A 14,758-nucleotide genomic window follows, 5' to 3' on the forward strand; every position below is an offset into this window, starting at 1 on the left:
CATACTTTGTGCTAGGTAGCAGGGTTATGGTAAAAATCAAGACATACTAAATCTCTGCTAATCAAGAAACTTACTTTCTTTCATATCTTTTGGAATCTCAATTCAACCCAAAACATATTTTCCAACTTTTTAGACCAAAATCAACATAAAAAATAGTTTCCATTTGTGACCCAGTAAATGTAAATGCATATGGATGTGTAACTTATGTTATATGAAAGTCTTTACTTTATTACATCTGATACATTGTGTTCTTTCTCATCAGACTCCATGTTGTTCTGTTTTAATTGCATACATACATATAATACATTCATAGATATAGATACAGATTGTAATTCACTAATGGATTGAAAACCTGCAGCTTAAAAAAAACCCTTATACAATGTGCAGTGTTACATTTGCAAATATTTATTGAATATCTCCTGTACAAGTTGAAGTGAAAAACTGGGATCCTTGCTTCATTATAGGAAAACAGGGACAGTAAGAGAAGATTATAAGTAACCAGAGCACTAGGCAAAAATCTGTCTGTTCCATAACACCTTAGTATTCAAATTGTCCACAGACCAGCTGGATCAGCATCTTATGGGATCTTGTTAGAAATACAGTCTCAGACTTACTGATTTAGAATTTATATTTTAACAAAGGTATCCAAAAGATTTATATGTTAGAATATTATAAGTCAGAAATTATAGAAACTACCGTTGAGAAACACATGAGCCAGGTGCATTGACATACGTGCTGGTAATCCCAGTGGCTCAGGAGGCTGAGGCAGGAGGATACTGAGTTCAAAGCCAGCCTCAGCAACTTAATGAGACCCTTTCTCTAAATAAAACACAAAAAAGGGCTTGGGGTGTGGCTCAGTTTCAGATTGAACCCCTGGGTTCAATCCCTGGTACCAAGGGAGTTGGGGCGGGAGGAATAGAAACACGTGAGAACTCTTGTAGGAATTCAGAGGCTCTGACTTTCAACGGGGATACTGTTCCAGGTTTCTCTCTTAGAGGAGAACAACATTTGAACAAGACTTTAAAGGATGAGTAAGTTTGGACACATGTAAGACTGTCCCCCTAGGCAAAATAAATATGGGCAGTGCCTAGTAGATAGAAAGGGCATAGGACAAAAAAAAAAAAAAAGAAAAGAAAGAAAGGGCATAGGACATATCCCACAACTCTGATACTTGATATGTATCCAAAGGAAATGAAATCATATGTCAAAGAGATATCTATACTCCAGTGCTTAGTGGAGCAGTATTCACAATAGCCAAAATATGACATCAACCTAAATGTGCTTCAACAGGGAGTAGAAAAAATATAGCATATACATAATGGAATACTGTTCAGCCTTTAAGAAGGGAATCCCATCATTTGGAACAACACAGATGAACCTGAAAGACATTATGGTAAATTGAATAACCCAGGCACAGACAGACAAATACCACATATGATTTCGCTTGTATGTGGAACTCATAAGTAGAGTATACAGTTGTGATTAACTAGGATCTTGAGGCAAATGGTGGGAAGGATTGGAGAAATGTTGGGGGTAAAAGGTACATGAAGTGTTTATGAAGCAGTGTCCTTGGCTAGAGTGCATAGTACATGAGGGTGAATAATGAATCTTAATAATAGTCCTTGGAATATGAGGATATGAATTACTTTTGATAAGAGGCATGATACACCTAGAACCTGACTTTACAAACATAACTTTACAATAGTGTAGAAGGAATTCTTTAAGAGGAGATTTGAATTCTATTTAAGAGGAGTTTACTATTTAGTAATCTTGTTTTGTTAGTACCCAAACATAAGGTACTAAGTGTCTACGTTACCCTAGTGGCAGTAGTAATGAAGGCATTAATAGGCAGATAAACAAAACAAGATAAATCAAGTGAAAGAAGTGGGAGGAATCAAGATATACTGAAGATTTCCTGTCTAAGTGACTACAAGTATGTTGGTACCATTAATATTTTCAATTTAGGTTGGAGTGAGGAAAGAGAAAGTTAATTTTTAAAATAAGCAGTCAGAAATGTGGGGCTAAAATTTAATAGTAAGGGCTAGAACTCAAACTTTCAGGGTCATAGTTAAGAATGATAGTGAATGTTATACCAAAATAATATTTTCCTTTTATAATTAAACACATCTTACCAAAAAAAAGGAAAACCTATTATCCAAGAGACAATGTAAGATTCACAGAAGTGTAACAATAAGTCTTTAGAGAGAATTCAGTTTTGAAATAAAGCTAATAGGTGTTTTTTATTTTGTTTCATTTTGTTTTTTTGGTACCAACTATTGAACTTGGGGGGCACTTAACCACTGAGACACATCCCCAGCACGCCCACCCCTGCCCTTTTGTATTTTATTTTGAGACAGGGTCTCACTGAGTTGCTTGGTGCTGAGGTTGGCTTTGAACTTACCATTTTCCTACCTCAGCCTTCCAAGCCACTGGGATTACAGGCTTACACTGCTGTGCCCAGTGTTAATAGGTTCCTACAAACTAAATTTTGGCAGAATTAGGTTTGACTTTGAAGAACATACCCTTATTTATAGATATAGTATTTCAACTGGAAATACTCAGTGCTAGATTGTAGGTAAATTATTTTATATCTCTTCATGCTGTGAAGACTAGATAGAAGTAGTTTATTATTTAAAATAATTAAACTTTTAAAAATAGAATGTTATAACTTATTATTCAGCAGACTGTAGGAATGATTTTTATTACATTACACATTTAAGTAAATTTGTATTGGTACCACTGCCAGGAAGTAACCTATTTATGGTTACTGCTGCCCATCCACAGAAGTTTTTCCTATTTTACAGTTTTAAAAAATCACTGTAGTACTCAAAAACTTGTAAGGTTTGGTTAAAAAATGAAAACAATGTGTAAGCTGTGATATGAAAGAGTCCAAATTTGGGAATGTAATTCCCTCTTTGATTGAAAGAAATACGGTGGATTTTTTTAGTAACACTTAAAATATAAAATGAAAGGCCCATGCTACCAGTTCTTCATAGTATTCTTTTTAATTGGCTGGTGTTTTAAACTAAGGTAATTACTGTTTGATGCCAGTTAGGTCCTAAAGTGAAAGGTTAGAAAATAATTAAATTCCTGTGTTCCAAGTTTTTAATTTCAAGTCTAAATTCACCACACAGAAATTCTACTGGGTTACTACTAATTCGATTTTTCTCATTACTGAATTACAACACCCATAGCTCTGTTTTTCTAAACCTCCTAATTTTGTACATGCCAAGATGCATCTGCTATACTTTAAAATTTTGGTAATATTTGATTGTATTATTTCTAAATGAATGTACAGGTGAAAAATGAATTACAAGAGCATTTTAAGAATAGCATTGAAACAAAACTTGCCTTTTTCCCAAACATGTAACTCTATAAATTCTGATATTTAACAGTTTGCTTTTTAGTTGGGTGTCTGGGTATATTGACCTACTTAGTAACCTGAAAGAAAGCTTGAATTTTTTATATGATTTCATATAAAACATGTAAATATAATTATATTTGGTTTACTGCAGTAAACATAGGAAAATCTTGTTTTGTGTTAGTGTAACAAGATAAGAAAAACAAAAGAGGATATGAATATTGGGGAAAACAAGCCAAATCATCATTATTTGAATGTTTGTAATCAAACAGAAATCCAAGAGAATAAGCTAGAAAACTTTTAGAACTATTCCAATTAATGTAGAAAAGTATACCCCATTTGCATACAGTGAATCAAAATGCATTCTGCTGTCATGTATAATTAAATAGAACAAACAATTAAAAATTTTAAAAATAAAAAAAGAATTGACATAGGTGGTAAAATATTAATCAGTTGGGCAAATGAGTTAGAAAACTCACTGAAGAAAGATAGCATTGACAACCTTATTAAGTAGTCAGAGAAAAAGCTAAAGTAGATAATACCCCTTCCTTTTAAATTAAAAATTTTATAAAAATGCACTATTACTGGATAATTAAGTTTATAATATTTTTGGAGGCTGTCTTTTAAATGCATATAACTGTTGAAACCAATATGCTCTCTTTGACAGGTTTAGTATGAAAAATAAAATTCTACTAGATCCAGAACCTGCTGCTAGGCATAAAAAATTAAACAACATAAAAAGAAAGCCTTACCCTATTTCCTTCCTCCCCTTTTTTCAAAGTGATCTCTGTCTCATATATAGGTCAATGTGTTGTGTAGGTAGCAGTGTCACCTCTAAGGTGGAAGATAGGAAATTCTGTACTTAGTGTAACTCCTGAATTTTTATATTTTTGCCTTCAGCCGGTGTTACTCATATCTAGGGTTGTGTTAGCACAGAATTGCAATGTCTTAAAATAGAAAGTGATATGTCTTATACTTCATGGGCAGTATAAAACTTCAAAGTCATGAGAGACCCAGGTTCCTTCTGCTCCACTTGCCTTGAATTAGCTTCCATCCTTTAGGTCATCTCTTGCTTCATGACTAGAGTTTAGCTATCCCATCCAAGTTTTACATTACCGGTCCTGGGGGTGCAGTTCAGTGGTAGATCACTTGCCTACCAGGCATGAGGGTTTGGGTTCAATCCCTAGCACTGCTCCCACCCCAGATCTCTAAATTTGACATAGCTGTAAAAGAAAGAAAGGCAAAAGAGTGATGAATTAGCACCCAGAAATTTCAATTATCTTTCACTGGCAGAATTTAGTCAAAAAGACACACCTAGCAGCAAGACAGTCTTCATAATGTGGTCTTTTTAACTGAAAGAAAGTCCTTTAGTAAAATCAGTTTATGTTACAAAAGAAGAAGAAGATAGTTATTGGATAGGTAATTAGCAGACTCTACCCTAGAAATTTTTCTCAAAAAACCAAACCACAATTTCTGTTAAACGTGTACACACACACACACACACACACACACACACACACACACGATCTTTATTTTACATCCCTATGTCATATCATTACATTTTAAAGTTGAATTCCCTATAAGATTTGCTTTTTTGTTTTGATTTTGCTCATACTGCTAGGGATCAAACCCAGGGCTTTGTGTGTGCTTCTACCACTTTTAAGTTAAATCAGATCTTGATTGGTTTCAGCCCTCAGTTAATTTTTGTTTTTATTAGCACATCATAGTTATACGTGATAGTGGGGTTCACTTTGACACAATCATATATTCATAAAAAATAATTTGCTCCCTTTCAGTCCTCTGTGCTTCTTTTTTCCTCCCCTCTTCTCTCCTCCTGTTCCCCTTCCTCTACTGTACTGATTTTCTTTCTATTTATTTTTTTTAAATGTTGCTTTAAAGATATACATTCACTGTGGTATATTCTTATGTATATAGCATGATTTTGTCAATTCCAATTCCCTTCCTCTACTCCACTGATAGCTCTTCTATTTTCATTGGATCTGCTCTGCTCCCTTTTTTCCCCTTACCGTGCTATGGTTTTTATGTATGAGAAAAAACATTCAACCTTTGACTTTCTGAGTCTGACTTATTTCAATCCCCCTATAAGATTTTTGTAAAGAATCTGTGCTGTTCAGTGCCACCTAATAAATCCTGGACTTCGCTTTATGATTATTATTATTCAGAGTGCATCACTTAAAGTAATGATTTCCCCTAATTACCACAAAAATTGCTTTGAGGTCTGGATAGGATTGTGTTTAATCCACAGTTTCATTGCTTGTTGCCGGTTTGTCTAGAGGCAAGTCAGCCTCTCTGAACCTTATTTTCTTCCTAAAAACAAGGTTGTTTTAAGAATGGCAAATAGTATGTGTGAAGCATATGGCACATGATAAACCTTTTAATAAAATGATGGCTACCAGTTCTGTTGTTACTAATATCATTCTTGACTCCTCCCTCTTTCTCCTACATCTATGTAATCAGCCAGCAAGACATCCTACTTACCAAATTAATCCATGAGCTAAATTGCTTCTTTACAATCAACATCACTGGTCCTGAGGGTAAAGCAAATCAAAACCATCATGAGATATCACTTCTTACCCCGTTCATGGCTGTGATTGAAATAATGGAAAATAACAAGTGTTGCTGAGGTGGTAGAGAAATTGGAACCCATGTACATTCCATGTAGGGATGTAAAATGGTGCAACCACTGTGAAACACAATTGTGGTTCCTTGAAAAGTTACACAGAAACTTTTCTACTCCTGCACATATGCACAAAAGTGAAAACAACAGGAATTCATACAAAAATTGGTATATGAATATTTAAAGTGGCAATATTCATAATAGCCCTAAGGTAGAGATAACCTAAATGTCTATGAATAGATGAATGAATAAACAAATCATGATATAAAGACACACTTGTGCACACAAATACACATATAATGTAATATTACTCCGCTATTAATAGGAATAAACTATGTACACATGCTACAATATGGATAAACCCCTAAAACATGGGTGGCAAAATGAAAGAAGCCAGGGATAAAAGATCATATTATGTGATCCATTTATGTGAAGTATCCAGAATGGGTAAATCCAGAGACAGAAAGCAGATTACTGATTGCTAGGCTCTTGAGCAAGGGAAGAGTAGGAAATAACAGCCTAAGTAGGTAATGAGATGTTTAGGAATAAAGGTGATAGTTGTACATTACAAAGGTACTAAATGTCTTTGAATTTATGCATTCTAAAATGGTTAAAATTTATGTTATGTAAAATTTACTTTAATTTTTAAAACACAAATTGGTTCATGCCACTTCCTTGCTTTTAAAAAGCTTTGATGACTGACATCTGTTTTCCCTAGAATGAACTCCAAACCTCTGTAGTTGTATCTCTTAACCACTGTTGTATTGTTGTAATACTGAATAATTTGCAGTTTTTTGAACTTAAAATATTCTATCTTGCTTCCTGGCTTAATGCACTCCTTGTCACTATAGTGCTTTCCCAACTTCTAGTTTGCATTCAGGTCTCAGTTTAACACTCTCACACTATTGAAACCCTCACCATATCAACAATTGAATGCTTATTTATACTCCAAAAGATCTCTGTCAAACTAATTCTGATTTTTAAATTTTCTAGTTTTGACTTTAAGCCCTTTGAATTCAGCTATCAAGTCTCATTTTGCTTCTGACACTGACATCTAAATGGTAGATGCTCAATACACACTTGAATGGAATGATGCAGTACTCGTATTATTTTACCAAAAATTTAACTTTATTAAGAAATGAATCATCAGTATTAAGTAGTCATTAACTGATATTAATATAAACATCGAAATTTGGGGGAGGGTATAAGGGGTTGAACTCAGGGGCACTCAACCACTGAGCAACATCCTGAGCCCTATTTTGTATTTTATTTAGAGACAGAGTCTCACTGAGTATCTTAGCACCTTGCCATTGCTGAGGCTGACTTTGAACTCAAAATTCTCCTGCCTTAGCCTCCCAAGCTGCTGGGATTACAGGCATGAGCCTGGCTTAAATTTTAAGAAACTGCTGTGTGCTGTGCCCTCTAAAGGGCACCTTTCTTTATTTTTAATCTTCTTGTACCATGGGTTGAACCCACTGGCACTTAACCACTGAGCTACATCCCACCCCTTTATGTTTTGAGATAGAGTCTCAGTAAGTTGCTTAGGGCCTCACTAAATTGTTGAGGCTGGCTTTGAACTTGTGATTCTCCTACCTCAGCCTACTGAGTTGCTGGGATTACAGGTGTTGCACCACCACACCTGGCCTCAGCTGTTTTTCATTGTGGCATACTTTGTGCCTGTCCTTCTGTAAGGCTAAACCTCCAGTCATTCATCTTTTTCTGAAATTGGCCTCCAGTGTCCTTAGAGTTATAGCCTTTTCATGATGGAGTGGAGTACTCATGATACTTTCTACTATTTCCACCTTGTTAAAAGAGGTAATTAATTTACTTTTTTAGTACATATGATTTTCCATTTTTTTTTTAGTGTTTTCCCTTTCCTCCTTGCCTGTACTTCATACCTTTGAACTTAAGTCTCTTTTCTTTACTTCCATGGCAATACATATTACCCTGCTTTTCCTAACTCTTCCATTCTACTGCCTTTGCTTTTCTATTTTTATACTTTTCTTTAAGAAAAGTATACAAGCATGCACAAGGTCCTGGGTTTGATTCCTAGCAGTACCGGTGGCAGGGGTGGGGAGGGATTGTTTTCATGGTTTAGCCATGCTAACCTTTGAAATGCCTTTTTCTCTCTCATTTGGTATTTATTATCATCTCCACCATCTCTGAGACTTTTTTTTCTCCTTATACTGGGGTTTGAACCCAGGGGTGCTTAACCACTAAGCCACATCCCAGCTCTTTTTTGTATTTTATATAGAGACAGGATCTCACTGAGGGCCTCGCTAAGTTGCTAAGACTGGCTTTGAACTCGAAATCCTCCTGCTTCAGCCTCCTGAGCTACTGGGATTACAGGCATGTGCCACCACACCCACTCTGAGATCTTTCCACCTGCATGTCCCAGCTTCTTCGAGTGCTAATGTTTAAGAGTGAATGGTGGTATCTGTTCTGCCTTCTCCTCATCACAACAGTTCCTCTACCAGTTTTGTTGTCATGGATAGTCTCATTTTTCTACTCATTGTGTTTGCTTTAAAATTGGTACTTACCTCTGGGATTTAACCCCTTTCTCTTCTCCTGCAACCATTCATTCTCCAGGGTTTCTTTCCCTGTTACCAGTAAGTGTCATATGATTTTTCTTCCCTAGAGAATTCTGCATACTCTTACCCTCTTTTTTCCCTAAGTGATCCACAAGGAAAAGTTAGGTACATTTATTTATCCCTGTGTTCCCATTGTTCCTTTTGGACACTCTTTTTGGGTTTCATACTGCATTATAATTTGAAATTTAGAGACAGGTAAAACCCAGATGTGAGCTCCTTGAGAGCAAAAAGAATTTGAAAAAATTCCTTTTATGGTAGAAATATCACTGAATTAGTATATGGTACCCAAAGGAGATAATGCCTAATGTCTTTAAATGTCAAATGTTGATTAACATCCTTGAGTTGTTTTCAGAATTCAGTAAGTTAATATTTGTACAAACACATATATATTGTTAGTGATAATAGTAGAAAAAAATTTTAATGTAATTATACTCAAACCTCTTGTACCTTCTCAGATAGTTTTCAGATTGCCTCATGTTGTTTATTTTACTTTCCCAAGTTTTTTATAAAAAGCCATTTCTTTAAAATGCATTCTCTTCCCCCGCTGCAACCCATAGTATTATTCTCACTATAGACTCAATATAAAAAAATATATCTATTAAAATCACAAAAGAAGTAAAATATTTTGTCTTGAAATCCACTGGCAATTATGCAGAGGTTGTTTACTGGTGAAAAAATAAGCATATTCCATTTAGCAGTTTGTGTCGTATTTTACATTAAAATTGCCATATTGGCAATATTAGAAAGCATGTGCTTAAGTGGGATCATGGCATGTTATAGAATGAAAAAAGCATGTCATTAGAGAAAAAAAGAAGCCAACAGAATAATCAGAGAAGTATGTGGAATAAGATGGTATCAAAAGCAAAGGTTAAGGAATAGAAAAACAGGTGGAATAATCCAAAGGTGTTGAAAAAACTGGAATTGGCCTAGTGGAGGGCCTTAAAAAAGTGACAGTGAAATACCAAGGATCCAAGCTACATTTGTCAAAGGGAAAATAAAATGGTGAAATTTGAGATATAGATTTTTCCGTTTCAGAAGCTCGAATATTAGCAGAAAAAAAGAGAATGAGGTTAATGAGTTTAGTAAAAGCCTGTTTAAGATAGGGGGTACATCTGAGGGTATTATGATCACTTAACAGACCAAATTCCAAGAATTTCTTAGAACTGTGCAGACCGTGCGTGATGGGATAGCCATCTGGGGGTCTTTGTTGATAAACTGTTAAAAACGTTTCTAGTGTGAATAGCCACAAACATTTTCAGTGCTTTTTTGTTGGTTGAGTAAACCGAAGAGCACGAATGCAAAAGCAAAATTTGAAGCCAAATCACAGAAGTTGCCATAAACACAGAAGTTCCCTAGTGAGGACACTGCCTGTGCCTGAATTTCATTTGTTTCTGCTGCTACCATTTCTTAATTTTTCCTGGTGACTAGCCAGATTAGAACTGTGAATGAAGACAAACTGGTCTTGCCCAGATGGTAGATATAGGTGACTTAGGTAGATGGAGAAAATATTTAGGGGTTTATGTAATGATCTGGTCTGTCTTAATGGAAGAGATGTGCTTACTCCTTTTGTCATGGGGGTTTGCAACCTTAGTATATGCCTAAATCTACAGCTGCTCCTCATTTCCCAGATGGCATCTATGGCTGGGAGTACTTTTTACCATCTGCACTTCTCAAAGAGTTTGTGAACTCTCTCTTGTAATTATTGGGAATGGAAAAACTAATTGGTAAAGTGGTTAAATGATGTAAAAGATTTAAAAATTTTGTTAGAGCGCTTTATGTTGTATTTATCTTTTCAAATAAGATTAGTACTTTAAATGCTTTTTGACCTTCATCTTTGTATATCTGCCACCTTTGATATTTACAATTATCTAAAATACTTCCTAATAACTATTTTTTTATGTGGATTGTTATTTTGAGCCAAATTCCAAAACTCTTCCAATACTGTAGTAAGTACTATTATTGGCATGTGCATTGGACAACTAACACTGAATGGGTATGTAGTACAAACTTATGTGAATTGTTCCATTCATCTAATATGCTTTTAAGCTGATAAAGTCTAATGTCACAATTTGTAAAAGAATTTTAGAAAGACAAACACTTAATGCATGTCAGTGTTTCTGTTAATGTAAAACATTGAAAAGTAGAAGCAATTCCCCAGTTAGGAAATACTTTCATAACTAGCTGAGAATAATAGAGTGACATCTGACTCTGAAAATGAACATATTCTCTGTCTAGGGAATTCTAGATTTGGAGTGTTATTAAATTTTGTTTTTCCTTCTCTCAGGTTTATGAGTCATAAATGTAATTTCTAATGATGCATCCTCTAGTAGTCAGTAGATACAATACTTATTCACCATCTTTTCCATTTAGTCAGGTTCTATTGGGAAAAATTCTCTAGATAGTTTGTCCATTTATAAAATTAGACACTTGCCATCTTTGCTCATTTTCAAGTTCTCTGTTTACAAAACTATTAAGAAGGTGTGAAATGCAGCCAAACTTCCCAGTTTATGGGAAATGTCTGATGATTGCGTTTCCTACATGTTCATTGTTCACACATGAAGAAATTTGGCAGCTGTGAGATTATTAAGTTTAGAGTATCCAAATCTAACCCTCAGTGGGATTTTGGTTTTCTGCTTTCTGCCACTACTATTTCACCCCCTTTTGTAACCATCTTTGTGGTAAATGCTGAGATAGCGTTTCTTGAGGTTGGTGATCATTAAGTTTTTTTTGTTTTCCAGTTATCAGATGCTATGAATAAATCATACACCACAAGTTCTCCTGATGTATATAGTCCTATCTTCAGGACTTCAGGACCCAAACTGTTAAAAAGAAGATTCCTTAAGCTTAGGATTCTCAATAAAGATTTGGTATTTAGTGCCATGATTAGGCGAAGAAAGATATATGAATGTTGTAAATGTTTTATTATGCTAGGATGCTTGTGATCATACACATGAAAGTTTACGGCTGACTCTGAAAGTAGTAGAAAGTAGTTCACATGAAAGTTTACGGCTGACTCTGAAAGTAGTAGAAAGTAGTTTACATAATTCAAATAATTTTTTTTTTCCCCAATGCTGAGGATCAAACTTAGGGCCTTGCACATGCTAGGCAAACACTCTACCATGAAGCTACATCCCAAATCCCCTAATTATTTTGATGTCAAAAACTTCAGGTTTCTTTATGGTTACTAAAGATCTCTGATGTGGAGTGTGCAATTCCTTTTTTTTTTTTTTTTTCCTGAAGAGATTTAAAGATGTGACAAGATTAACATGTGATTTGTTAAGTAAATCCAAAGTCAGCAGCTCCTTTGATCTTAAGTGCTATTAAATAGGTACTGGATATGTACAGGCTGGATTGACAAGAATAAAGGAGATAGAGAAATGAGAATTTGGGGGAGAACTACTGTGAAAGTAGGAAAAGACGATGGAGCATAATCAGTACCATAGTGCCATAAAGAAGCTGTACTTCCACCTTCCTCTACCTCTCTAAGAATTTAGTAATGGTCTCCATGTGGTTAATACTACGATTTAGTGATCAGGTTTGATATTTTCAGTACCATTTACATATTTCCTGAGTCTGTTTTCAAATAATTGTTTGAAATCATTGTTTTCAAATAATAGCATTAATAACTTTCATTACCCTGAAAGTTATACTGAAGATTAGTAGAATTAGTTTTTTTGTTCAAAAATTTTTTTGAATAAAAGGTTTTATGAATGAAAATTATGATCCCCATTATTTAGATGGTTATTTTTCAGAGGGAAATGTAAATGAAGAATTTGAAGCTCTGTCCTTTGTGTTTTATTCACAGGCTGTAGAAGAAGAAGATAAGATGACACCTGAACAGCTGGCAATAAAGAATGTTGGCAAGCAGGTGAGGTGTACTGTAATAGGTTATACAGTTGCATAGTAACCTGCTCTTACAGAGTAAAAACTATTTTAGGGCCTGTGCAATTCTTTTTCCTCTGTCCATTCTACATTTTTCTTCTGTCATGTAAATATGATATCAATTTTAAAGGTCATTGAGTTTGTTTGATGTCAAATGCTTTTTGCCATCTGTAGAGAATAAGTCACAGATCTATACCTATGATATACTATCTTTAGTGAATTTACTAGAAATTAATTAGGATACTTTTGTCCTGAATTAATTATTCAAGTATTATTTTTACTATAGATCAGGTAAGATAATAGAATGGTAGGGTTGTTTTATATTTAACAGTTTTTAATAAATTATTTTATCAATATGTAGGTAATGTACCTGAGAAAACTTAGAATTGTATTGGTTATAATGCATGAAAAGAAAGGGTTTTAAATATTTGTTATTTGACTTTTCTAAGATGAAAGATATGTTTTAGTTGCTATTATCTAAGGGTGGGGGGAAAACACCAACCAATTAAAGGAATCTACAGATTAATTAGACTGTTTTTAAAAGAATGTTGATTACATTTTTTTCCCCATTTCATGGAACATGGTTATCATATTGCTGATGTTGGCAGAATCTTGATATTTCAGATGCAAGACACTAAGCTGTCTTTGCTTTCAGCCATCCTACCATATGCTCTGATCCCATCACATCTCACAAGCTATGTAGGTTTGGGCCAGGACCATTCTTGGATGGGAAATCTCTAAGAATCACCCAGCTGCCACAAGAAGTAATGTAGATAACTGATAAATGAGTTACCAATTCACTATAAAACCAATTACTCCTAACAGAGTGGAAGGGGCTAAGGTCTGACTTTATCATATATCATAAATCGGGAAATAAAATCTTAGTACATTCTGTACTAATTTAAAAATAGATACCCCCCAAATGAAATATAGTTCATCATATTTTCTTGTCTCATGTGATATCAGCCTTGTTGTCTTTTTTCACTATCTTAACCTATTATATAATATTAGATCACCATTTGGAGCCTTTACCCTTAATGGAATTCATTATTCGAATAAATTACTCTTGGAGGTTTTAGTTTCATGATATGAATTTTATTTTATTTTATAGTTAACAAAATAAAAGAACTAAAAAGTGAAGCTGAAAAATGTGTAACTGACAAAGTTTAATAGTCATCAGAACCATTTTTTAAAATGTAGTGTATCTCACTGGTTTGGTCTGTTTTATGGCACAAGAAAACTGCCTATAGTGGAATCAAACCAATATCCTTTTCTCTTGCCAGTCTCTCTCAGAATCTTTCACCTAAAATGCATCAAGACTCATTTCTGAATTAAATAACAATAATATCATCATGTAGTTGCTTGAAATTATTTGTGGCACATTGTATCTCTGGGTTCTTTAAAGAAAACAATGTGTCGAAATTGTAGATAGAAAAGCAGAGCCAAAAAATAATTCCAATGATGAGCGTTTATTTAAAATTTAAGAATCTTGGGTATTTTAAAAATACCCATAAGAAAATAATGCTTTAAAGTTTTTGAAAAATTTTGTACTCTATATATATGCTTTATTTCAAAGCTTTCAAATCTAGCTGGAATAGTTCATTCACCATTAAACATTAATATAAATGAAATACTTCAAATTCCTTTATTTCAAGCAATTTTAAGCCTCATTTCTAACTTGATCTGTTTAAAAAAAAAAAAAAAAGATTTGATTAGGTTTAAGTTAAAGGGATTGCACCTATATAATTTTCTAGTGTATTTTTCCAAAGTATCTGCATGAAAACATTCTTAACATTTTAGAATCAATCCAAATTGTTTTTAAATTTTCAACTATGGTGACTTTTGATCCAAGAATATTTTCTGAATCATTTAAAGCTAAGCTCTTGAGGTATTAAAATTATGCAGAATTCTTATTTTTACTAAAATTTGGAGAAAAAATCATGAGCATTCACATTGAACTTTTACCTATTGATATGTCTGTTTTAAATAAAGCATTCCCTCAGACTCTTAAAATAACCTGAACTGGGGCTCTAGCTTGCCTAGAGCGTTTGCATAGTATTCATGAAGACCTGGGTTGATCCATAACTCCACAAAAACGGACAAAAAAAATGTGACCAGCAGAGAATACACACATACTCAGGCGTATTCACACACATAAAAGACATTCTTTTTAAAATCAGATGATAGTGCTTTATAGAATTCTTTGGTACTCTTTATAAAAATATCTAGCACTGATTGTAAAAATCAATTTTTCATCTTACAGTGTTATTTTATTAAATTCTTACC

General features: G+C 34.1%; 1 protein-coding gene across 1 annotated transcript in view; it reads left to right on the plus strand.

Annotated features, from left to right (window-relative positions):
* Psmd14 (proteasome 26S subunit, non-ATPase 14) overlaps positions 1-14,758 on the plus strand; it is a 121,781-nt gene that overhangs the window by 106,465 nt on the left and 558 nt on the right. The window contains exon 11 of the mRNA XM_047546167.1: positions 12,396-12,458. Within this exon, the coding sequence (XP_047402123.1) occupies positions 12,396-12,458 (63 nt within the window). The remainder of the gene's footprint in view (positions 1-12,395; positions 12,459-14,758) is intronic.

Source organism: Sciurus carolinensis, chromosome 3 (genome assembly GCF_902686445.1).
Source record: "Sciurus carolinensis chromosome 3, mSciCar1.2, whole genome shotgun sequence".
NCBI lineage: Eukaryota > Metazoa > Chordata > Mammalia > Rodentia > Sciuridae > Sciurus > Sciurus carolinensis.